Genomic DNA, 27532 nt, shown 5'->3' on the forward strand with positions numbered 1-27532 from the left:
GCAAGACGTGACTCTGGCTATCCTGGCCAAAAATCTGGACCTTATGGGGGACAAGGGAATTGGCTGTAGAATGGAGACAGACATGTCCAGCTGTGGTCACCCAATGACTTAGTCTGCCAACCCAAATGAGCTAATAGATACCAGCCTTGGATCTCGTAGATACTTTCCAGTGACTATCACACAAAACATTTTAAAGTGGACCATATCAGCTTGTCCATAGCTGGCGAGTAAGCAGCCACCCCTGGCATATACCAGGTAAATGTTCTCCATGGACCATATACAAGATGCACTGATAACTCTCAGCTGTTCCTTGTTCGGAAACCCAAGACTTCTTTTCCTCTGACTGCCCCTCTTTTAGATCTCATGTGCAGACTCTATAACTAGTTTAACCACCAGAAAAATATATATCTCACTAAACATTTTTTGCAACCTCAATATCACTACAATGGGATCTTCAAACACCAAAATTAAAGAAAATGAATGGCATCGAAGGGGTTCGTGGGGTCAATTATCCACAGTATTATCAAGGTGGGATTTTAATATTTTGTACAAAATTGTGTTCCTTTCCACTCTTGGATAGCCTTGTGTATTTATATACAAGGAACGGGGCGATACACAGAAAAAAAGGAGGGAAATGACGATTCTGTTCTGTAAGCTACCCATGACCACCATGACCACACTCCATGCCTGCTCACCTTCCAATACTATGTAACACATATAGACATGTAATGAATACATTTTTTGTGCCTACAGAATTATGAAATGTATTCTGATAATGAAATAAGATGTGGTGTGCAGCACAAATCCAAGCAGGGAAGTTCTACCACACCTTTGTGAACAGACTAAACCAGTGATGGCGAACCTTTCTGAGCCCAAGTGCCCAAACTGCAACACAAAACCAATTTACTTATTTCAAAGTGCCAACACTGCAATTAACCACTTCCCAACCGGGCACTTCTACACCCTTCTTGCACAGGCCAATTTTCAGCTTTCAGCGCTGTTGCACTTTGAATGACAATTGCACGGAATATTGTACCCATATGAAATTTTTATAATTTTTTTCCCACAAATAGAGCTCACTTTTGGTGGTATTTAATCACCACTGGGTGATTTATTTTTGTGCTATAAATGAAAAAAGAGCAAAAAATAATTTAAAAAAAAGGTTTTCTTTGTTTCTATTATAAAATTTAGCAAACAGGTAATTTTTCTCCTTCACTGATGTGCGTTGATGAGGCTGCACTGATGAGGTGGCACTGATAGGTAGCACTGGTGAGGCGGCACTGGTGGGCATTGATGATGCACTGATATCCAGGAATCATGGACACTAATAAGGAGCACTGACTGATAGCACCAACTGGAGGCACTGACATACGGCACTGACTGGCGGCACTGATGGGCATCACTGACAGACGGCACTGCTGGGCAGCACTGACAAATGACACTGTTGGGCGGCACTGATGACAACATGAAGAAAGTGCAACCAATAACCGGCAACTGTATTTACATTGGGGTTCAATGACACAGCTATTCACGTGATAAAAGGCCACTGTGATTGGCCTTTTACCTCATCACTGACAGTGCCGGGTGCGCGCCACTGGGGATGTGCAGGGGGCATGTTCTGGTAGGACGCCCATGGACGCCCTTCCAGAACTAGACAACCGTGCTGTAGCCGTCTTTCGGCTATAGCACGGTTGGCAAGCAGTTAATCTCACCTCTGGCAGTGTCAGTGTGGCTTCCAACCCGGCAGCTCATTCTCATCCAAGCCGAAAATGTTGCCTCTGGCACCGGAGCAATGTGGGAGCCACTTCCTCTCATCCACAACCATCCCCCGTGGTGCCAGATCCATGTGGGAGCCGCTTCCTTTAATCCACGCCCATCCTGATACGTCACCACTGGCACCAGAGCCACGTGGGAGCCGCTTCCTCTCATCCACGCCTACCCTGGCCCCAGAGACATGTGGGAGATGTAGTTCGATGGGGGGTGCAGTGTGGACAAGATCTGGATGGCCGGTCAGTGTGTGTGGTCCGTGTGCGCTCATCTTCCTGGAGTGCCCATTGAAATGGCTCTGCATGCCAGCTCTGCCATAGGTTCGCCATCACTGGACTAAACACAATCCACAGTGCAATCATCCTTTTTAACAGATATAAGAACCCTGAGGATCAGGATAAGAATTTTCAACCTTCCTGGTCGTGGAGCCAACTACTTTTTTCCTCTCATTGGCTGCACTTCCCATCAAAGCTGCTTTGGTAAGCCATTCCAGGATATATACAGTGCGGCCCTGCCTTTATACCAAGAGGATGTTGCTAAATGACTGCAGGTAATTTGTCTCTTAATGTGGAAATCAAGGCTGTTAAGTTTAAAATGGCGCCACCCCTCTTCTAACGCGCATACTAACTATCCTTGAAAAGGAAGATCCATATATTTACCTATTCTCAGAGCGCTCAGGTCCTGTCAAGTGATCTTCCAAGTCGGCTTCAGGGGAGAGGAGAGAGCGCCGACAACAGATGGTATACCTGGGCAATGACTTCACCCATAGGCTTACGATGGGCCATCCATTGTTGGATGTCACTCCTCTCCCTCAAGCTGGCCACAGGGAGCAGATCACATGAATAGGCAAGTATATGCATCTTCCTTTTACAGGGTAGTTAGTATAGGTGTTAGAAAGGGGGGATGGAAGCAGTTTTAAGTCTAGTTCTAACCTGGAATGCCACTTTAACTCCTATTACCTTGTCTGATGAGTTGAGAGCAAAACACATACTCACCCACCCAGTGAACACCCAGCTCTGTACTTCAGTAATCCACTGAAAGCTGCTGCATGTTGGATCCTTTGGGGTCATCTTGTGCCCTTACATCGTCATCTCCTGGGTCGAAGCAGCCAGCCGAGTACTCATACTACACACCTGCCATCTCATGCAACCACAACCACAATCTCCCGTATTCTTCATATGTCTGGGCTATGGGGTAGAGTGGCAAGACGGAAGCCTTTTCTTACATAGAAAAACATCCGAACCCGGCTAAATTTTAAAAACACATCTGAAGTCTCTCAAAAGCATGTGGGAAAATGTGTTCTGGTCTGATGAAACCAAGGTTGAACTTTTGGGCCATAATTCCAAAAGATATGTTGGGCGCAAAAACAACACTGCACATTACCAAAAGAACACCATACCCACAGTGAAGCATGGTGGTGGTGGCAATATGCTTTGGGGCTGTTTTTCTTCAGCTGGAACTGGGGCCTTAGTCAAGGTGGAGGGAATCATGAACAGTTCCAATACCTGTCAATACTGGCACAAAACCTTCAGGCTTCTGCTAGAAAGCTGAACGTGAAGAGGAACATAATCTTTGAGCATGACAACGACCCAAAGCATACATCCAAATCAACAAAGGAATGGCTTCACCAGAAGAAGATGAAAGGTTTGGAATGGCCCAGCCAGAGCCCAGACCTGAATCCGATGGCCAATCTGTGGGGTGATCTGAAGAGGGTTGTGCACAGGAGGTGACCTCGCAATCTGACAGATTTGGAGTGTTTTTGCAAGGAAGAGCGGGGAAATATTGCCAAGTCAAGATGTGCCATGCTGATAGACTCCTCCCCAAAAAGACTGAGTGCTGGAATCACATCAAAAGGGGCTTCAACAAAGGATTCATATAAGGGTGTGCACACTTATGCAACTGTATTATTTTAGTTTTTTATTTTTACTTCCCTCCACCTAAAATATTTCAGTATGTTGTTCAACAGAGTTGTACAGTTTATAGGTCACATTAAAGGTGGAAAAAGTTCTGAAATTATTCATCTTTGGCTCATTTTTTTTACATCACAGAAACCTGACATTTTAACAGGGGTGTGTAGACATTTTATATCCACTGTACCTAGGTGGATGCAGCATCACTCCGATGCTGCATCTGTCCCCCGCTGGCTCTAAGGGTGAGTTCTCACCACCGCTGTGAGCAGACAGTGTTGACCGTCAGTCACCACTATCTGCTCTGCCCCCCAGTGTTCAATGAAGCGCTGGGCTGTGGAGGGGAGGGAGCGGCTAGCTCAGGCTGTCAGCGCGTTGCTGAGAGGCTGCACCAGGTGCCGCTCCAGACTCTGGGGTGGATCCTGACCATATGGTCCCGGTCCTTCCCCAGCCTGGATCAGCTCTGTGACAGCAGCCAACAGAGGGCTTTGGCCCGCTGTCAAGCTGAAAACAGGGGAAAAAGAGCTTTGGCTGTTCTTCTCCTTTAAAGTGGTTGTAAACCTCAGACATGAAATATGAACAAAGCACATCCCTCTATAGTGTGTACTTGTGTCAATCCATTTCTTTCTGTTGCCTTGTTCCTCTGCTATCGGCAAAAGTCACTTCTGAAAAGTTTTCCTGACACAGAGAGTTAAAAAAAAAGTGAGCTCCAGCACAGCCTGTGATTGACAGCCTCAGCTTTGTTTCTGTATGCTGTGTAAAGGAAGGTGTGCTCCTTCCCTCCAATCAGCTCTCCTCACTGAGTGTAACTTCAGCTCCCCACCCTGTTTTTTGAAAGCTCAGACAAGCTCTATAAATTATGGACTTTGAATGGAGAAGAGAGGGATACAGATAAATAGGTACAACTTATGTAGGAGAATTTGCTTCATCTCTGTGTATCACCTGAGATCAGTCGTTTCACTGGGTATATGTAAGGATTTACAACCACTTTAAATATTATCTAGTCTGTAGTGTAGTGAGTTTACTAGAAATATTATGGTTGAAAAAGTTGGTGTTTGCATTAACGTCATTCATTTAGATCCACATATACATGCAAGTAAAAACATGTTACTATAGATATTTATGGTAGAAGACAATCTTTGTATCTCCCTTTTTATGGCCCCTTTCACACGGGCATTCCATATGTCTGTTATTTATCTGTCCGTTTACAGATGTAAAACGGACATCCATGTATTTCTAAGGACTAGCACTAGACTAGATGATCATCCGTTTACATCCATTAATGTCCGCATCCGTTAACATCTGTTTTTTTTTAAAGTAAGAAAACCCTATTTTTCTTCCGTTAAAAAAACAGGAATGGACGGAAAAGGAATGTAAATGGACAAAAAGGGATGTAAATGGATGAAAAACAGATGTAAATGGACAAAAAAGGTGTAAATGGACGAAAAACGGATGTAAATGGACAAAAAACAGATGTAAACGGACCAAAAACGAATGTGAACTGATGAAAAAAACGGAATGCCCATGTGAAAGGGGCCTATCTCTCCTGCCATAAAATCTTTCCCCCCTGCCTGCACATGCACTCTTCAGGTACTACCCTGATATTTGTTAGATGCTGGAGGTAAGAGCAGGGTTCCGGAATGGATGGACTCCCATGCACAAGCACTGGAGATACAGTTAGGTCCATATATATTTGGACATAGGCACAATTTTAGATTTTTCAGGTATTTACCAAAACATATTCAAGTTATAGTTCTATAATGGATGTGGGCACAAAGTACCCACTCTCAGGTTTAATTTGAGGGTATATACATCCAAATTGGAGGAAGAATTTAGGAATTATAGCTCTTAAGAGTAGCCATCCCGCTTTATTCAAGGGACCAAAAGTAATTGGACAAATGAATATAATCATAAATAAAATGTTCATTTTTAATATTTTGTTGAGAATCCTTTACTGGCAATGTCTGCCTGAAGTCTGGAACCCATGGACATTGCCAAAGACTGGGTTTCCTCCTTTCCGATGCTTTGCCTGAAGTCTGGAACCCATGGACATTACCAAAGACTGGGTTTCCTCCTTTCTGATGCTTTGCCTGAAGTCTGGAACCCATAGACATTGCCAAAGACTGGGTTTCCTCCTTTCTGATGCTTTGCCTGAAGTCTGGAACCCATAGACATTGCCAAAGACTGGGTTTCCTCCTTTCCGATGCTTTGCCTGAAGTCTGGAACCCATGGACATTACCAAAGACTGGGTTTCCTCCTTTCTGATGCTTTGCCTGAAGTCTGGAACCCATGGACATTACCAAAGACTGGGTTTCCACCTTTCTGATGCTTTGCCTGAAGTCTGGAACCCATGGACATTACCAAAGACTGGGTTTGCACCTTTCTGATGCTTTGCCAGGCTCTAACTGCAGCTGTTTTTTTATTGTTCTTTGTTTGTGGGTCTTTCTGCCTTTATTTTTGCCTTAAGCAAGTGAAATGCATGCTCAATGGGGCTGAGATCAGGTTATTGACTCGGCCATTGCAGAATATGCCACTTCTTTTCCTTCAAAAGCTCCTGGGTTGCTTTTGCAGTGTGTTTTGGATCATTGTCCATCTGTACTGTGAAGCGCTGTCCAATCAACTTTGCTGCATTTGGCTGAATCTGGGCTGACAGATTTTCAAGGCACTTTAAACACTGCAGAATTCTTCCGGCTGCTTCTGTCACATCATTAATAAACACCAATGACCCAGTGCCACTGGAAGCCATGCATGCCCATGCCATCACACTGCCTCCACCATGTTTTACAGATGCATGCGCTTTGGGTCAAGAGCTGTTCCAAGCCTTCTCCACACTTTTTTCTGGTACAGATTAATCTTAGTTTCATCCAACTAAAGAATGCTTTTCCAGAACTGGTCTGGCTTTTTTAGATGTTTTTTTGGCAAAGTCTAATCTGGCTTTTCTATTCTTCAGGCTTATTAATGGTTTGCACCTTGTGGTGAACCCTCTGTATTTGCTCTCGTGAAGTCTTCTCTTGATTGTAGACTTTGACAATGATACGCCCACCTCCTGGAGAGTGTCCTTTACTTGTCTGGATGTTGTGAATGGATTTTACTTTACCATAAAGAGGATCCTGCGATCATCCATCACTGTTGTCTTCCATGGACATAAATGCCTTTTTATGTTGCTGAGCTCACCAGTGCGTTCTTCATTCCCCAGAATGTACCAAACTGTTGATTTGGCCACTCCTAATGTTGCTGCGATCTCTCTGATGGATTTGTTTAGTTCTTCAAGCCTTACAATGGCCTGTTTCACTTGCATGGACAGCTCCTTTGAACGCATGATGTAGGTTCACAGCAATAGATTCCGAAAGCAAATACCACACTTAGAATCAACTCCAGACCTTTTACGTGCTTAATTGGTGAATAAATAATGAAGCCCACACCTGGCTATGAAATAGCTTTTGGTTCAACTGTCCAATTACTTTTGGTCCCTTGAAAAAGGGGGGATGGCTATTCTTAAGAGCTATAATTCCTAAATTCTTCCTCCAATTTGGATGTACATACCCTCAAATTAAACCTGAGAGTGTGCACTTTGTGCCCACATCCATTATATAACTATAGCTTGAATATGCTTTGGCAAATACCTGAAAAAAACTAAAATTGTGCCTGTGTCCAAATATATATGGACCTACAGTTGCAAGAAAAAGTATGTGAACCCCTTGGGATTATGTGGAGTTTTGCATGAATTGGGCATAAAATGTGCTCTGAACGTCATCTAAGTCACAACAATAGAAGAACACAGTCTGCTGAACATAATACTACACAAACATTAGATGTTGCCATGGTTTAATTGCACATAACATGTAAACATTCACAGTGCAGGGAGGAAAAAGTATGTGAACCTTTGGACTTAATAACTGGTTGACCCTCCTTTGGCAGCAATAACCTCAACCAAACATTTCCTGTAGTTGCAGATCAGACCTGCACAACGATCTGGAGTAATTTTGGACCACTCCTCTTCACAAAACTGTTTCAGTGTAGCAATATTCTTGGGATGTCTGGTGTGAATCGCTCTCTTAAGGTCATGCCACAGCATTTCAATCGGGTTGAGGTCAGGACTCTGACTGGGCAACTCCAGAAGGCGTTTTCTGTGCTGTTGCAGCCATTGTTCTGTTGAATTACTTGTATGCTTTGGGTCATTGTCCTGTTGCATCACCCATCCTCTGCGGAGCTTCAGTTGGTGGACAGATGGTCGTACGTTTTCCTGCAAAATGTCTTGATAAACTCTGGAATTCATTTTCCCATCAATGACAACAATCTGTCCAGGCCCTGAGGCAGCAAAGCAGCCCCAAACCATGATGCTCCCTCCGCCATGTTTCACAGTGGGGATAAGGTTTTGATGTTGGTGTGCTGTGCCTTTTTTTCTCCACACATAGTGTTGTGTGTTCTTCCCAAACAACTCAATCTTGGTTTCATCTGTCCACAGTATATTTTGCCAGTAGTGCTGTGGAACATCCAGGTGCTCTTTTGCAAACTTCAAACGTGCTGCAATATTCTTTTTGGACAGCAATGGCTTCCTCCGTGGTGTCCTCCCATGTACTCCATTCTTGTTTAATGTTTTCCTTATTGTAGATGTGTTAACAAAAATGTTAGCATGTGCCAGAGATTTCTGTAGGTCTTTAGCTGACACTCTGGGATTCTTCTTTACCTCATGCAGCATTCTGCGCTGTGCTCTTGCAGTCATTTTTACAGGACGACCACGCCTAGGGAGAGTAGCAACAGTGCTAAACTTTCTCCATTTGTAGACAGTCTGTCTTACCGTGGACACATGAACATCAAGGCTTTTGGAGATACTTTTGTAACCCTTCCCAGCTTCATGCAAGTCAACAATTCTTTTTCGTAGGTCTTCTGAGAGCTCTTTCTGCGAGGCATGGTTCACATCAGACAGTGCTTCTTGAAACCAGTAAACCCAAAACAGGTGTGTGTTTTTTAAGGGCAGGACAGCTGTCAGCAACACATCCAATATCACCACACTGATTGGAGTCAAGGTTGGCTCACTCCTGGCTCCAATTAGCTCTGGGGGAAGTCATTAAGCTAGGGACTCACATACTTTTTCCTCCCTGCACTGTTAATGTTTACATGTTATGTGCAATTAAACCATGGCAACATCTAATGTTTGTGTAGTATTATGTTCAGCAGACTGTGTTCTTCTATTGTTGTGACTTAGATGACGTTCAGAGCACATTTTATGCCCAATTCATGCAAAACTCCACGTAATCCCAAGGGGTTCACATACTTTTTCTTGCAACTGTAACTGTACATCCTCCTAGCCCGGCTAATCAAGGCGGGCAAACACTGCTGAAAACAGAGTGACGAGGGAGATCACAGACAGCAAAGCACTAGGGGGCACTGTACAAGGTAAGCGCACCATAATATGCATTTAGTATGGTAGGCCTGTTGGTTCAGGGAGTTATTCACTGTAGGCAGTCACTCTGTGGTCAGCAAAAGAGCCCCAAACATCACAATTTATAATTCATGTTTGGCAGATGGGGGTTTATTTACTAAAGCTGGAGAGTGCAAAATCAGACTTACTTCTAGGTAGAAATCAATCAGCTTCCAGGTTTTATTGTCAAAGTTTAATTGAACATGCTGAGGCTAGAATCTGATTGGTTTTTATGCAGAAATGAGCCTGATTTTGCACTTGTCAGCTTTAGTATATACACCCCATGGTGTCACAGATTAAACCATCATCTTTTCACCCACTTTTCACCGCAGTCAACAAGAATCTCTATCAGCTGAACCAAAAAGTTGAATTTTTGTATTATCCGCTTATTCTTCAGTGGTCCACTGGTGCTGCTTTCTGGCCCAGACAAGCCCCTTTACCATTTTATTTTTGTTTAACCATGGCTTTTTTTGCTGCTGCTAGACCTGACAAACCTGAACCTTGAGGTCTTCTCTTTACAGTTGAAAGTGAGATTTACTTCCTGAACCTTGAGATCTTCTCTTCATAGTTGAAAGTGAGATTTACTTCCTGAACCTTGAGATCTTCTCTTCATAGTTGAAAGTGACATTTAGTTCCTGAAACCTGAGGTCTTCTCTTCACAGTTGAAAGTGAGATTTACTTCCTGAACCTTCAGAAGATTCTGGCCCAGACAAGCCACTTTTTCTTATTTTGTTGGTTTAGCCATGGCTTCTCTTTACAGTTGAAAGTGAGATTTACTTCCTGAAACTTGAGATCTTCTCTTCATAGTTGAAAGTGAGATTTACTTCCTGAACCTTGAGATCTTCTCTTCATATTTGAAAGTGAGATTTACTTCCTGAACCTTGTGGTCTTCTCTTTACAGTTGAAAGTGAGATTTACTTCCTGAAACTTGAGGTCTTCTCTTTACAGTTGAAAGTGAGATTTACTTCCTGAACCTTGAGGTCTTCTCTTCATAGTTGAAAGTGAGATTTACTTCCTGAACCTTGAGGTCTTCTCTTCATAGTTGAAAGTGAGATTTACTTCCTGAACCTTGAGGTCTTCTCTTCATAGCTGAAAGTGAGATTTACTTCCTGAAACTTGAGATCTTCTCTTCATAGTTGAAAGTGAGATTTACTTCCTGAACCTTGAGGTCTTCTCTTTACAGTTGAAAGTGAGATTTACTTCCTGAAACTTGAGGTCTTCTCTTCATAGTTGAAAGTGATTTACTTCCTGAACCTTGAGGTCTTCTCTTCATAGTTGAAAGTGAGATTTACTTCCTGAAACTTGAGATCTTCTCTTCATAGTTGAAAGTGAGATTTACTTCCTGAACTTTGAGGTCTTCTCTTTACAGTTGAAAGTGCGATTTACTTCCTGAAACTTGAGATCTTCTCTTCATAGTTGAAAGTGATTCACTTCCTGAACCTTGAGGTATTCTCTTTACAGTTGAAAGTGAGATTTACTTCTTGAAACTTGAGAAGATTCTGGCCCAGACATGCCACTTTTTCTTATTTTGTTGGTTTAGCCATGGCTTTTTTGCTGCTGCTAGACCTGACAAACCTGAAACTTTGAAAGTGAGATTTACTTCCTGAACCTTGAGGTTTTCTCTTTACAGTTGAAAGTGAGATTTACTTCCTGAAACTTTAGATCTTCTGTTCATAGATGAAAGTGAGATTTACATTGACCATCTATAAGCTATGCTTGAGGCTGTTGTTCGGCGAAGCGCCAGTCACTCAAGCTGTCTTCTTTGGCAGTACACTTGCATTGGTTCCTGGCACAGACAAGCCACTTTTTCTTACTTTGTTGGTTTAGCAATGGTGTTATTGCTGCTACTAGACCTGTTCAACTTTGAGGACTTCTCTTCATAGTTAAAAGTAAGATTTACTTCAACCAATGATAAGCTGTGCTTGAGGCTGCTGTCCAGCGAGGCACCTGCCACCCAAGCTGCTGACTTTAAGGAACTGGTCTTCTGATTCTTAAATTACAATCTGGTGCCACGCTCCACTCACAATACAAATAATATAAATCAACTTAAATCATCTACAAATAAGTGTCCATATGATAATAGAATTCGTAGTAGTTTATATCCACTAAAGTGTGGCGATAAATGCTTCTTAGTACACCTCGTGCAATATATTCAAGCCAATATGTGTACACCTCCACCGGTTGTGCTCTCACCTTGTATATACAGTCATGGCTGAAATTGTTGGCACCCTTGATATTTTTCCTGAAAATCAAGTATTTCACACAAAAAAGGTATTGCATTAACACATGTTTTGCTATACACATGTTTATTCCCTTTGTATGTATTGGAACAAATATAAAACAGAGGCAGAAAAGCAAATATGACATAATGTCACACAAAACCCCAAAAATGGGCTGGACAAAAGTATTGGCACCCTTAACTTAATATTTGGTTGCACACCCTTTGGAAAACATAACTGAAATCAGTCGCTTCCTATAACCATCAATAAGCTTCTGACACCTCTCACCCGGAATTTTGGACCACTCTTCCTTTGCAAACAGCTCCAGGTCTCTCTTATTGGAAGGACACCTTTTCCCAACAGCAATTTTAAGATCTCTCCACAGGTGTTCAATGGGATTTAGATCTGGGCTCATTGCTGGCCACTTCAGAACTCTCCAGCGCTTCTTTGCCATCCATTTCTGAGTGCTTTTTGACGTATGTTTGGGGTCATTGTCCTGCTGGAAGACCCAGGATCTTGGACGCAAACCCAGCTTTCTGACACTGGGCCCTACAGTGCGACCCAAAATCCTTTGGTAATCCTCAGATTTCATGATGCCTTGCACACAGTCAAGGCACCCAGTGCCAGAGGCAGCAAAACAACCCCAAAACATCATTGAACCTCCACCATATTTTACCGTAGGTACTGTGTTTTGTTCTTTGTAGGCCTCATTCCGTTTTCGGTAAACAGTAGAATGATGTGCTTTACCGAAAAGCTCTATCTTGGTCTCATCTGTCCACAAGACGTTTTCCCAGAAGGCTTTTGGCTTACTCAAGTACATTTTGGCAAACTGTAGTCTTGCTTTTTTATGTCTCTGTGTCAGCAGTGGGGTCCTCCTGGGTCTCCTGCCATAGCGTTTCATTTCATTTAAATGTCGACGGATAGTTCGCGCTGACACTGATGCTCCCTGAGCCTGCAGGACAGCTTGAATGTCTTTGGAACATGTTTGGGGCTGCTTATCCACCATCCGGACTATTCTGCGTTGCAATCTTTCATCAATTTTCCTCATCCGTCCACGACCAGGGAGATTAGCTACAGTGCCATGGGTTGCAAACTTCTTGATAATGTTGCGCACTGTGGACAAAGGCAAATCTAGTTCTCTGGAGATGGACTTGTAACCTTGAGATTGTTGATATTTTGCCACAATTTTGGTTCTCAGGTCCTCAGACAGTTCTCGTCTCCTCTTTCTGTTGTCCATGCTTAGTGTGGCACAGACAGACACACAATGCAAAGGTTAAGTGAACGTCTCTCCTTTTTATCTGCTTTCAGGTGTGATTTCTATATTGCCCACACCTGTTACTTGCCCCAGGTGAGTTTACAGGAGCATCACATGCTTGTAACATTCTTATTTATCCGCAGTTGTGAAAGGGTGCCAATACTTTTGTCCAGCCCATTTTTGGAGGTTTGTGTGACATTATGTCGAATTTGCTTTCTTTCCTCCCTTTTTTTGTTTTGTCCCAATACACACAAAGGGAATAAACATGTGTATAGCAAAACATGTGTTAATGCAATACGTTTCGTGAGAAATACATGATTTCCTGGAGAAATATCAAGGGTGCCAACAATTTCGGCCATGACTGTATGACCAAACCGTTAAGTGAAGTCATATATACCATGTGTCCCTTAGGACTATGGTGGGATGGTTGTGCTGTCCAATGGATCTGGGTCTCCTTCACTGTCCTAGTTATCCTCCTCCATGAGATCAATGCCAAAAAAGATGTCCCAAACATAGTGCCTTATCCTTACAAAACATTTATTTATAAAATATGTAGTATTCCACTCACATGTAAGACGTATATTAGCGCTTTGTACAAAGTATCTCCCAAATAGTGCCGCTATCGATGTGTGTTTAATATTCGTTCATCTGCAGTCAGCTGAAAACTCTCACTACTATCTTCCGAGCGTTGTGACCTCAAAGCCCCTCCCCTATCTTTCATATATTGTCTTCTGATTCTGTTGTGGTTTTGGGTCTTCCAGATCTGCTCCTGTCAGTTTTCTCCAGTTCCCAAGTTCCTTTTGATGGTGTAGGAAATTCTACTAAATGACCATGTGGCTTTTCTTTGCAACTTCTTCAAAGGAAAGACTTACACTTTTATCTGCTTATTCTTCCATAGTCCACTGGCGCTGGTTCCTGGCCCAGATAAGCCACTTTTTCTTATTTTGTTTTGTTTAGCAATGGCTTTCTTTCTGCTGCTAGACCTGTCAAACCTGAACCTTGAGCTCTTCTCTTCACAGTTGAAAGTGAGATTTACTTCGACCATTGATAAGCTGTGCTTAAGGCTGCTGTCCAGCGAGGCACTTGTTACCCAAGCTGCTGACTCTAAGGAACTTGTCTTCTGATTCTTTTGTGGATTTGAGTCTCTCAGGCCTGCTCCTATCAGTTTCCTCCAGTTCCCAAGTTCTTTTTGATGGTATAAGAAACTCTACTCAATGACACTGTGGCTTTTCGTTGCGACTTCTCTTAAGGAAAGACTTAAACATTTATCTGCTTATTATTTAGTGGTCCATTGGTGTTGGTTCCTTGCCCAGACAAGCCACTTTTTTTTATTTTGTTGTTTTAGGAATGGCTTTCGTGCTGCTACTAGGCATGTCAAACTTGAACATTGAACTCTTCCCTTCACAGTTGAAAGTGAAAATTACTTCCTGAACCTTGAGGTTTTCTCTTAATAGTTGAAAGTGAGATTTACTTTGACCATTGATAAGCTGTGCTTGAAGCTTTTGTCAGGTGAGGCATCAGTCACTCAAGCTGCCTTCTTTGGCAGTACACTTTCATTGGTTCTTGGCCCAGACAAGCCACTTTTTCTTACTTTGTTGATTTAGCAATGGTGTTCTTGCTGCTTCTAGACCTGTCAAACCTGAACCTTGAGCTCTTCTGTTCACAGATGAAAGTGAAATTTAATTCCTGAACCTTGAGGTTTTCTCTTAATAGTTGAAAGTGAGATTTACTTCGACCATTGATAAGCTGTGCTTGAGGCTGTTGGCCAGCGAAGCGCCTGTCAACCAAGCTGATGACTCTAAGGAACTTGTCTTCTGATTCTGTTGTGGCTTTGAGTCTCTCAGGCCTGCTCCTATCAGTTTCCTCCAGTTCCCAAGTTCTTTTTGATGGTATAAGAAACTCTACTCAATGACACTGTTGCTTTTCTTTGCGATTTCTCTTAAGGAAAGACTTAAACTTTTATCTGCTTATTATTTAATGGTCCACTGGTGTTGGTTCCTTGCCCAGACAAGCCACTTTTTTTTATTTTGTTGTTTTAGGAATGGCTTTCGTGCTGCTACTAGGCATGTCAAACTTGAACATTGAACTCTTCCCTTCACAGTTGAAAGTGAGATTTACTTCCTGAACCTTGAGGTTTTCTCTTAATAGTTGAAAGTGAGATTTACTTCGACCATTGATAAGCTGCGCTTGAGGCTGCTGGCCAGCGAAGCGCCTGTCAACCAAGCTGATGACTCTAAGGAACTTGTTATCTAATTCTGTTGTGGCTTTGGGTCTCCCAGGCCTGCTTCTGTCAGTTTCCTCCAGTTCCCAAGTACCTTTTGATGGTTTTGAACGCTCAACGACACAGTGGCTTTTCTTTGTAACTTCTCTAAAGGAAAGACCTACACTTTTTAGAGTTTCTTACTCTGTAATTGACATTATTTTCCAGATTTTGGTATCCCGAAGGTTTTTGGCATCCTGAAGCCCTGCAGCTTTCAAACTGATAGCCTGTATAGAGGTATGAGCCAAAATCTGTAGGGTTCGTCTGCAGGAAAAAATAATAAATTCACTTTTTTTCTGCAGAAATATGTATTTATTTAGTAATCCAGCAATTTAACAACTCTTCCTAACCAGTTAAAATTTCTCAATTCCAAAAGCTTGTACTCAGGGGAATGCAAAACAACCCATCACTATTAAAACTGTGACCAATTTAACTTCATGAAGAGAAAATAATCCATCCTCATCCCGCAAGTCGGATCAATTACCTAAATCAAAATATTCCCATTTCAAATTATAACTGGGAATGTTATCAATCTTAAAAATATGTTTTAACCACCTTTTAAAGTCCATTATTGATTTTGCCATTACTAACTCATGTGATATGGCATTTTACTGCTTGACCAATCCAACAATAAAGGACTATTCTCATACCATCAGTGTATAATGTAACAAATATAATACGGGTTAACCCCCCTGGCGGTATTCCCGAGTGTAGCTTGGGGTTAACTTTCAGTACCAAAAGCGGTAACCCCGAGCTACACTCGGGAATACACTGCAGCGTTGCTCTGGGATCCCTCGATCACTTACCTTGTCCTGCGCTCCCGCGATGTCCCCCCTGCAGAGTCCCGGGCCATGTCCTCCGGCCGATGCCGGCATCTGTCTTCTGGGTTCTGTTCCCTGCGAGCGTCGGTGCGTACAGGGGATAGAACCAGTGGGAAATTAAAAAATTTATAAATATGACATTCACTAAATACACTAAAATCACATAGTATAATATTCCTGTATCAAACCATTTCACATACATTTTGTCCCGAGTGCTTTGTCCAGCGCCTGCCTGCATTTTTACTGTTCTTTCTGCCTGGAAACAGAAATATCCACGGCGTCCAAAAAGCGTCCCTTTAGGTCAGACGCGGTTTTAGACCGGCTAGAGAACAGCGATAGTAAATCAGAACCACTTGCAGAATTGAGTGATAATGATTGGTGGGGGAAATTCCTCATCAGACACTGAAAACGATTCTGCGACTTTGCTCAGCGATGTGCGAACTTGGCGCTATATTTCACATTTCAGTGTTTTTGGTTTGATTACATTATTGAATTAAATGTATTATTATTATATTATTATTTTTTATGATTATTATATTAGAATTTATGATTTTGTGTTTCAAATTTTATCATCCCCGGGATGTTTACTAGACTCTTGTTCAGACAGATTTCAGTGAGTTATTCCTAAGAGTTACAGACCTACAATAAAAAAACAACAAATTTCCATGCAAAACAATGTATCGCTTTGAGCACAGAAATACTGACATAATCAGACCGCTAGGGAGGTTAAAGCTGAATTCAAGGCACAACAGGATCATTTCAATATACACCTTAAAATATACTTGTTTGCAAGCACATATATTACCTTGTAAAAGTAACAGTGACATCATTAATATGCTGTACAGAGAGCAGAGCTGTAGGAGGGGTCCAGCAGGCCCCACCACTACAGGCTACCTGCAGTAAACTACAGGAGGGGCGGCGACAAGACCAGTCACCCTGCACAAGTGCAGCAGAGAAAGTCTTTATTACAGAGGCAAAGTTTCACACTGGATAACTGCACAGATCTGGAAGATCTTTTTGTTTAATTTTTTAAGACCTGTGTTATAATCATGTCAGGCTGGAGATATGTATACAATGTAATAGAATTGTATTATGATCATATCCAATGGTTGGTTATGTTGTAGGTATAGTGTTCTATGTATAGAGTTTAAAGAGTTAGTTCACCTTTACAGAAAAATGGGGGCAGCACAGTGGCTAAATGGTTAGCACTTCCGCCTGGCAGTACTCGGGTCGTTGGTTTGAATCCCAGCCACGGGACCACCTGCCTAGAGTTTGTATGTTCTCCCTGTGACTGTGTGGGTTTCCTCCAGGTACTCCGGTTTCCTCCCACAGTCCAAAGACATGCCGGTAGGTTTATCGGATCCTGTCTAAATTGTCCCTAGTATGTGTATGAATATAAGTTAGGGATTTTAGATTGTACACCCCTTGAGGGTTAGGGACTGAGGGTTAGCCACATCCTGGACTCTACTTCCTGATCCTACAGGCATAGTTTGCTGCTGGATGGCTGGATGTCCCACCTGGATCTAATTACCACACGATGAGTCTTTTTAACTGTTTATCTTGTAAGTGCAAATTTTCCATTGTTTACTAAATAAATGGTCAATACTGCACTTAGAGGCGCCTTCCTCTGTTTTTCTTGTTACCGATGTGAATGTAGAATATATATGTAAAGTGCTGCGTAAATTGATGGCGCTATAGAAGTACCTATAAAAAATAAATAAATAAAAAAATAAAATGTAAAGGTGAACTAACACTGGACACCCTCGTCATCCCCCATGGTACCCTCCATACTTACTTCCAGGGTTGCCAAACTGTCAGCACCCCCACAGACGGTCCCGAGGTTTTAAAATCCCTGCTCTTCTCCCTGAATCGCTTCCTGGATGGACCAGATTGATTCTGATTGTCTAGCACATGGGTGTCAAACTGGCGGCCCTCCAGATGTTGCAAAACTACAAGTCCGGTGAGGCATTGCAAGATTGACAGTTACAATCATGACTCCCAAAGGCAGGGGCATGATGGGACTTTTCGCAACAGCTGGAGGGCCGCCAGTTTGACACCCCTGGTCTAGCATCATCACAATGGATCAATGTGGTCCATCCCAGAAGCACTGCATGGAGAAGAAGGGGAGAAGAGCAGCTATTTCAAATTTCCTGGACCACTGGAGCGGCTGCGGGGGCACTGACAGCTCGACAACCCTAGGGGTAAGTACAGCGGGGGGTGGGGAGGTTTTCCGGTGTTAGTTCACCTTTAAATTTTTTCTGTAAAGGTCAATTAACACTTTAATAGAATTGTATTGTGATCATGTCCAATGGTCGATCATGTTGGGGGTGTAGTGCTCTATAGGTACAGTGTAATACAATAGTATTGTGATCATATCCAATGGTTTGTCATGTTGGAAGTGTAGTGTTCTCTGTACGAGGTGTGACAATTTAATTCCTGGAATGGACTGTAAAAAAAAAATATATATATATATATATTTGCTTACACTAGCAGCTGTTGTCACCTTCAAAGCAGTCAACTTGTGAAACGATGCAATTTTCTAGATGACTGTGCCACTGCCGGAAACATTCCTGGAATTTGTTTTCTGGAATGATGGGCAGTATCTTTGTTGCGGTGTGCTGGATGTCCAGAATGTCATCAAATCTGTGTCTTTTTAAGGCGCCTTTTAATTTTGGAAACAGCTAAAAGTTGCAGGGTGCTAAGCAGGGGCGGACTGACAACTCACGGGGTCCCCAGGCAATAGGAGATCATGGGGCCCCTGTGTCCATGCCCAAACTCAAAAAAGCCTATGAAAAAGGTACCAGGGGCATCTGATGGGGCCCCCTACTGACCCCGGGCCCTCGGTCAGTGCCTCAGGTTCCAAATGGTCAGTCCGCCCCTGGTGCTAAGTCAGGGGAATAAGTTTAGGTCAAGTTTAAGAATGGATTTATGGGCCAAGAACTCGAGAACACGTAACGCATCATGTGCAGGAGCATTGTCGTGGTGAAGAATCCACTTGTTAGGCCAGAGTTCTGGCCTTTTCCTCCCAACAGACTCCCATAATCTTTCCACATTTGCATCCATCCTTTTTGGCTGCCCACTTCTTGTGTCATTGTAGACATCTTCCCGCCCCTCCTTAAACCACCTATACCACTCAAAAACACTTAATTTCTTCATGGAATGTTCACCATAAGCCTTTTGTAATAGAGCTAATTTTTACACAATTTTTACACAAAATTTGATGTGAATTCGTTGCTCTAGATTCTTGTCACTCATTTTCCGCCAACAATGCAACGCACACGTGTTATTTAATCTACTGCTCCGTAAAGAATTGGTTTGCAACCCAGGCGAGTGAAAGTTAGAACATGTCAGAACACGCTTGAGTGTGATGTATGTTACTCACCCCCACTGTGCTACACTGTGGGCGACACGTCGATACATCATATAGAGTGTAACAGAATTAAATTACGATCCCGTCCAATGGATTGTCATGTTGGGGGTTTACTGTTCTATGTATTCAGTGTAATATTGTGATCATATACAATGGTCAGTCATGTTGTAAGTGTAGTGTCCTATGTATAAAGTGCAAAAGAATTGTATTATGATCTTGTCCAGTGGTTGGTCTTGTTGGGGGAGGGGGGGTAGTGTTCTATATATGCAGTGTATTGGATTATGATCACGTACAACAGTCCATCATATTGGGGGTTGTATTTATGTCTGTAAAGGCTGTAAAGAGCTCTGAGGAAGGGGGTTCAGCTCCCGAAACGCGTTAGTATTCCTATCAAGGACACAGCATCCTTGTGACTGTTTTTGTGGACCACACACACTGCTTTTAACCGCATGCCGCCCCGCCACTGTACATATACGTTTTAAAACGTGTGTTTTGTAAACAAATAGGGAGCGCGCGTGAGGCGCGCCGCCGCCCTATTTGTCCCGCGGTTCACCGCCGCAGATGTCAGTCGCCGGGTCACAGCCGCTCCTTAGCGGCTATGTCCCGGTGATCGGCGGCAAACAGTGACAGAGAGCACAGCTGCAGTAGCTGTGCTGTCTGTCACTTCCCTGTCAGCTCGAGGATGAGCTGATCGAGAAAGAACAGTTTCTCTTTCTCGATCAGCCTTGTCCCGTGGAGCACACACCCCCGCCCCCTAGTAAAACACTCCCCTCACTCCTATAACCCTTCCCTGCTAAATAAAGTTAACCCCTTCCTCCCCATTGCCATTAGTACAGTGTCAGTGTTTTTTTTTTTTGCACTGATCACTGTATTAGTGTTTTTGGGGATGTCAGTGACCCCAAGTCAGTACCCCCCAATGTCAGAATGTCCGCCGCAGTCCCGCCATAAGTCCCTGATTGCTGCCATAAGTCCCTGATCGCCGCCATTATTAGTATAAAAAAAAACCTAAAAATCCCAGTATCTTTCCCGCCATTTGTAAACGCTATAACTTTCACGTAAAACAATTAATTTACACGTATTGGGGTTTTTTTCAGCAAAGACATGTCGCAGAATACATTTTGGCAGAAATTTATGACTAAATTTGATTTTTGCATTTTTTTTTACTGGACATGTTTTATAGCAAAAAGTCCAAAATATTGTTTTTTTTCCTCAAAATTGTCAGCTTTTTTTTTTATAGCACAAAAAATAAAAACCGCACAGGCGATCAAATACCACCGAAAGAAAGCTCAATTTGTGGGGAAAAAAAGGATGTAAATTTAATTTATGTACCATATTGCATGACCGCGCAATTGTCCGTTAAACTAGCGCAGCGCTGTATAGCAGAAAAATGTTGTAAATTGCAGTATTTATACCATAGTTTGTAGACGCTATAACTTTCACACAAAGCAATCAATATACACTTATTGGGATTTTTTTTTACCAAAAACATGGAGCAGAATACATTTTGGCCTAAATTTATAACCAACTTTGAATTTACTATATATTTTTTATAGCTGAAAATAAAAAATATTGTTTTTCTTCAAAATTTTTGGCCTTTTTTTGTTTATAGCGTGAAAAATAAAAAGCGCACAGGTGATCAAATTACACCGAAAGAAAGCTCTATTTGTGTGAAAAAAAGGACGTAAATTTTATTTGGGTGCAGCATTGCATGACCGCGCAATTATCAGTTGAATTAGTGCAGTGCCGAGTAGCAAAAAGAGGCGTGGTCATTAAGGGGGGTAAATCCTCTGGAGCTCAAGTGGTTAATATCGTTGGTTTGTGAGTATACATCCATTTGTCCATTTAAATAAACACGTGGTATATCACGGTAATGTACGATCTGAGTGCGCCCTTGTCTGTTCTTTTTAACATAACTGTATTATGATCGTGTCAAGTGTTTAGGTCATGCTATATAGTTTTAAGCAGTTATAAAAGACCATGCCTCCCCAACCCTTTTTAAGAAACATGCCCCCTCCTTACTGTGCTCTTCTTGCCGTGGCTGGACTGGATTGAGCAGAAGTCCAGGAAACAGAAGGGAAGGAAGACAGACAGACAGACAGATGAAGTGAGATGAGGTACGGAAAATTCACTTATACATGCATAGTGCAGAAAACAGAAAGTGGCAGCATCCCCAATAGACAGAGAGACAAAAGCAAGTCAACCTTCAAAACATTACTCCAATACAATCTAAGGCCCCATGTACACGAGCCTACCATGACCGCCGGCCGCAGGAAAATGCAAATCTCTGCAAAATCACGGTACCGCTGTTGAAACGTTTTGCGTTTTCCAGAGGTTGGAACGTTCCTATCCCGAACAAGATTCTTCCGCGTTCAAGAGAGGGAGGTTTAACCTCACTTAAACGCGGCAGCTCCTAAGCTCTGCTAAAAGCCTATGTGTACATGGACACAGGCTTTTATGCAGTTGACCTTAGGAGCTTTGGCAAAAAAAAATGCCAAAGGCTCCTAAACTCGAGTTTGGGAGCTGCTCGTGTACATGAAGCCTAACACTGTTCTGCTGCTTGACAAGCAACCTTCAGCATATTACTGTTCTGCTTCTTATGAGTAAGGCCTCAACCTGTTACTGTCTAGACTTCACAAATTACCAAGAATAAGACACTTTTTTCAGAGGTGGCCTTGTCCTTCCTCTGAGTTGGATTCAAATTTGTCCCACAGCTCAGATTACTATATAAAACTGTTTCTTAGGAAACACTAAAATATGCAATTGTCACCATTATAAGGAATGACTTACACCTTCCTCTTACCAATGGCATCACAATTTTGTCCTACTTCTTATAAGTGACAAAATAATATAGAACAGTAGTAACATCCACAGAGGAAAGTACAGTCTAAATACTCGTAATTACTTTGTGGACTGGCTCTGTACTATATTAGTATTCCAAGAAGTAACGATGTCTTTCAAGTGGTGTTTTCTGTCTCAACAGATATTACAATATGATATAATCCTACATACTAAATGTTATGTGGTCCTACAGATGTCTTGTGGACACTTCAATGGGACATGTTCTTACAAACAGCTTATGAAATACTCTAATGGGACATGTTCCTACAAACGTCTTCTGAGATACTATAGTGGGACATGTTCCTACAAACGTCTTCTGAGATACTTGCTATAGTGGGACATGTTCCTACAAACGTCTTCTGAGATACTTACTATAGTGGGACATGTTCCTACAAACGTCTTCTGAGATACTTACTATAATGGAACATGTTCCTACAAACGTCTTCTGAGATACTACAATGGGACATGTTCTTACCAACATCTTCTGAGATACTATAATAGGACATTTTCCTACAGATGTCTTCTGAGATACTATAATGGGACACCTTTCTACAAACATCTTCTAAGACAATATACTGGGACATGTTTCTGCAAAAGAATTCTGAGATACTATAATGGGACATATTCCTACCAACAACCTACGAACGTCTTCTGAGATACTATAATGGGACATTTTCCTACAGATGTCTTCTGAGATACTATAATGGGACACCTTTCTACAAACATCTTCTAAGACAATATACTGGGACATGTTTCTACAAACGAATTCTGAGATACTATAATGGGACATATTCCTACCAACAACCTACGAACGTCTTCTGAGATACTATAATGGGACACGTTCCTACAAACGCCTTCTGAGAAACTATAATAATGGGACATATTCCTACAAACGTCTTCTGAGATACTACAATGGGACATGTTCTTACCAACATCTTCTGAGATACTATAATAAGACATTTTCCTACAGATGTCTTCTGAGATACCATAATGGGACATCTTTCTACAAACATCTTCTAAGACACTATACTGGGACATGTTTCTACGAACTAATTCTGAGATACTATAATGGGACATATTCCTACCAACAACCTACGAACGTCTTCTGAGATACTATAATGGGACACGTTCCTACAAACGTCTTCTAAAATACTATAATGGGACATGTCTCTACAAATGAATTCTGAGATACTATAATGGGACATGTTCCTACAAACATCCTACGAACGTCTTCTGAGATACTATAATGGAACATGTTCCCACAAGCGTCTTATGGGATACTATGCTGGAATATGTTCCCACAAATATCTTATGAGATACTATAATGGAACATGTTCCTATAATCGTTTTTTGAGTTACTATAAAGGGACATGTTCCCATAATTGTCTTATGAGATACTATAATAGGACATGTTCCTACAAACATCTTATGAGATACTATAATAGGACATGTTCCTACAAACATCTTATGAGATACTATAATGGAACATGTTTCTATAATAATTGTCTGAGTTACTATAAAGGGACATGTTCTTATAACCGTATTATGAGTATGAAATACTATAATAGGACATGTTCCTACAAACGTCTTATGGGAAACTATAATGGGACATGTTCCTGTAAATGTCTTATGGGCTACTAGAATGGGGCATGTTCCTTAAAACGTCTTATAAGATACTATAATGGGACATGTTTCTACAAAATTCTCATGAAATACTGCAATAGGACATATTCCTGTAAATACCTCATGAGATACTACAATGGGAGGACAGACGTCCCTTGAGTTATTACAATGGGATAGGGTCTGACACATGTCACATTGTGGTCCAATAGGCGATTCATGAGTCTCTGAAATGTGAAATAAACATCAGATGGGTCATGAAATATTACAAGTTGACATCATGGACACTGCAAAGGGACATAATTCTACAATTATGCCGTGAAATGGTACTATGAGTCATGTGCCTGCAGACATGTCATGGACACTACAAAGTCATATTGTTCTACAAAAATATCACGAGATTGTACAAGGTGACCTGTTTCTACAGACATGCCATAGACAATAGAAAGGGATATAATTCTACAAATATATACAACAAGGTGACATGGTTCTACAGACATTGCATGGGACAAGGCAATATGACAATTTTAGAAACATCTCATGAGATACTACAACATTGTCTGACAGATATGTCATAAAATATTCAAGACCAAAAATTCAACGTATTTGGGACATTTCTGGTGCCGTCCAAAATCAGCAATACAAAATATTCAATGAAATTTATATTTAATACAAACATGGTTAAAATGTCTTAATAAAATAGTGTACAACAATATAGATACATTATTCAAAAGGAATGATCAGCATAATAGTGTACGCCAGTGGTAATACAAGTCTTCTTCTGGAGTAGTTATGTCCTCTCTTTTGAGTTGACTCATACCACGAGATGTACAGTCTGACCCCGAAGGCATATATATACAAAGACCTTTCTGACATCTACTGTATGCCTCTATACTCCTGATGAAGCTTTCCAGCAAAACGCATTGTCTTGAATTGATCCATATTCAAGGTCACATGAATAAGTTGAACAAAGAAACCATGCATGGCATATGAGAAATTAAGAAGGTCAAGTCATTATAGGCTTTCGTTATTTGCTATGGGTCATTCCTCTTGAATTATGTAACTATGTTGGAGCACACAATTTTATTATGAAAGTTTAACCACATTTGTAATATATATACATTTTATTGAATATTTTATTTTGGTAATTTTTAGATGGTATCAAAAAAGTCCCATATATCTTGTAATTTTGGTCTTAATTCTGCTAAGGGATGAGGTGCCATAATTTACCCATCAATATACTTATATGAGTGTTGTAAGATACTGCATATGATAAGACACTACAATTTGGAGGTCGTCTGCACACAGACACCAACTCCGATTCATAAATGTGATTGAGATGGGTAAAAGACGGCTTCAGCTCCTGTTCTTTGCCTGTAGAGGATTCCTCAGCGCGTTTTGCCCTTTGAGGCTTAATCATAGAGTCCTACTACGATTAAGCCCTATTAAGGGTGAAACACGTCTGAGGAGTTCTCTACAGATGGAAAACAGGAGCTGAATCCAAATTTTCCCCATCTCATTCACATTTATGCAACAGGGAGTCAGTATCTATGTACAGACAGCCACTATTTTGTTGATGTCTACTGGATCCTGACAAGCCGATTCTGTCTGTCTTGCACCAGTGCTTTCACATGCTGATCCAAGTAACACTGATTTGGAGGGGCATTCGATACTGCCATGTGACACGGTTCTACAAGAGACTCTACATGTGAGGTCCTCCACAGGGTGCCGGCACACATCACATAATCCGAGAGTGGGCAAACCATAGGCTGGTCTTCTTTTTCCACATGCAGTTATTGGCAGACTCTGTCTTTTACAAGAATTTCCCTTTCATTGTAGATTTAGGCCATAACAGTGTGAAATTTTACACATGCAGAATGACCCTTTTTATCTGAGTGATCGGCTGTCAGGCTTTGCAGGAGCTGAAATATAAGCATGCATCAGTAAGCCAGTCCACCAGCTGGAGCTTGTAGTGACACAAGGAACATGGTGCAATGGCTGAGGCTCCTGATGTACTCTGAGAAGCTTTAAAACAGTGGCTTGTGGAGTGAAGAATATGCCCAGTACTGATATAGAGAGGCAGATTTCAGTCCTTTTAAAGCCATGCATCGTGATATGCGCAGATTCAAACCATGTGGCTCTTAGACTACATTAAGAAAGTATAGCTTAACACCCTTAAAATATGAAGCACAAACCCTTCTATTACTGCTCATGTTCCTGGTAGGAAAAGACTCTACCCTACTACTCTCTACAATCCCTTCTATTACTTCTTATTTCATGTTTTCGTTCACTTTAATTCCATCTTGTATCTCCTTTATTACTCCATCATGTATCTACTTAAGTACTCCACCATGTATCTCCTCTAATACTCCACCATGTATCTTCTCTAATACTCCACCATGTATCTCCTCTAATACTCCACCATGTATCTTCTGTAATACTCCACCATGTATCTCCTCTAATACTCCACCATGTATCTCCTCTAATACTCCACCATGTATCTTCTCTAATACTCCATCATGTATCTCTTCTAATACTTCACCATGTATTTTCTCTAATACTCCAATATGTATCTTCTCTAATATTCCACCATGTATCTTCTCTAATACTCCACCATGTATCTTCTCTAATACTCCACCATGTATCTTCTCTAATACTCCACCTTGTACCTTCTCTAATACTCCACCTAGTACCTTCTCTAATACTCCAACTTGTATCTGTAATAATACTTTTTTAACTGTAATGACTCATGTTCCTGGTAGGAAAAGACTCTACCCTACTACTCTCTACAATCCCTTCTATTATTTCTTATTTCATGTTTTCGTTCACTTTAATTCCATCTTGTATCTCCTTTATTACTCCACCATGTATCTACTTAAATACTCCACCATGTATCTCCTCTAATACTCCACCATGTATCTTTTCTAATACTCCACCATGTATCTCCTCTAATACTCCACCATGTATCTTTTCTAATACTCCACCATGTATCTCCTCTAATACTCCACCATGTATCTTCTCTAATACTCCACCATGTATCTCTTCTAATACTTCACCATGTATTTTCTCTAATACTCCACCTTGTATCTCCTCTAATACTCCACCATGTATCTTTTCTAATACTCCACCATGTATCTCCTCTAATACTCCACCATGTATCTTCTCTAATACTCCACCATGTATCTCTTCTAATACTTCACCATGTATCTCCTCTAATATTCCACCATGTATCTTCTCTAATACTCCACCATGTATCTTCTCTAATACTCCACCATGTATCTTCTCTAATACTCCACCTTGTACCTTCTCTAATACTCCAACTTGTATCTTTAATTATACTTTTTTAACTGTAATGACTCATGTTCATGGTAGGAAAAGACTCTACCCTACTACTCTCTACAATCCCTTCTATTACTTCTTATTTCATGTTTTAGTTCACTTTAATTCCATCTTGTATCTCTTCTAATACTTCACCATGTATTTTCTCTAATACTCCAATATGTATCTTCTCTAATACTCCACCATGTATCTTTTCTAATACTCCACCATGTATCTCCTCTAATACTCCACCATGTATCTTCTCTAATACTCCACCATGTATCTCCTCTAATACTCCACCATGTATCTTCTCTAATACTCCACCATGTATCTCTTCTAATACTTCACCATGTATCTCCTCTAATACTCCACCATGTATCTCCTCTAATACTCCACCATGTATCTCCTCTAATACTCCACCATGTATCTCTTCTAATACTCCACCATGTATCTTCTCTAATACTCCACCATGTATCTTCTCTAATACTCCACCTTGTACCTTCTCTAATACTCCAACTTGTATCTTCAATGATACTTTTTTAACTGTAATGACTCCAAGTTGTTTCCTTTTCCACTCCAATTAATCCCTGTTAGTCTACTAAAAACCCAAATCTTTGAACCCAGTGGTTGTGTGTCAGGCATGTATTACTATGATGGAGCTCCAGTGCGATTAAGGGTCTTGTGGTCCTTTCACCTAACATTTTCCATACTTCTGTTACTTCATACTTTAGTAAC

The 27532-nt window shown here is 41.3% G+C and overlaps 1 protein-coding gene across 6 annotated transcripts in view; it reads right to left on the reverse strand.

Moving 5' to 3' along the window:
- TTBK1 (tau tubulin kinase 1) overlaps nt 1-27532 on the reverse strand; it is a 150334-nt gene that overhangs the window by 75414 nt on the left and 47388 nt on the right. For 4 of the 6 annotated variants that reach the window (XM_089660928.1, XM_089660925.1, XM_089660929.1 and 1 more), the window contains one exon: nt 21041-21064. The exons of the other annotated variants lie outside the window; for them this stretch is intronic. Coding sequence is in view for 2 of the 4 variants with exons in the window: in XM_089660925.1 (XP_089517051.1) it covers nt 21041-21064 (24 nt within the window). In the remaining 2 variants the exon portion in view is untranslated. The remainder of the gene's footprint in view (nt 1-21040; nt 21065-27532) is intronic. 6 annotated transcript variants of the gene reach the window in all.

This window comes from Staurois parvus, unplaced genomic scaffold (genome assembly GCF_062004578.1).
Source record: "Staurois parvus isolate SC_StPar_1 unplaced genomic scaffold, SC_StPar_1.0 ptg001288l, whole genome shotgun sequence".
NCBI lineage: Eukaryota > Metazoa > Chordata > Amphibia > Anura > Ranidae > Staurois > Staurois parvus.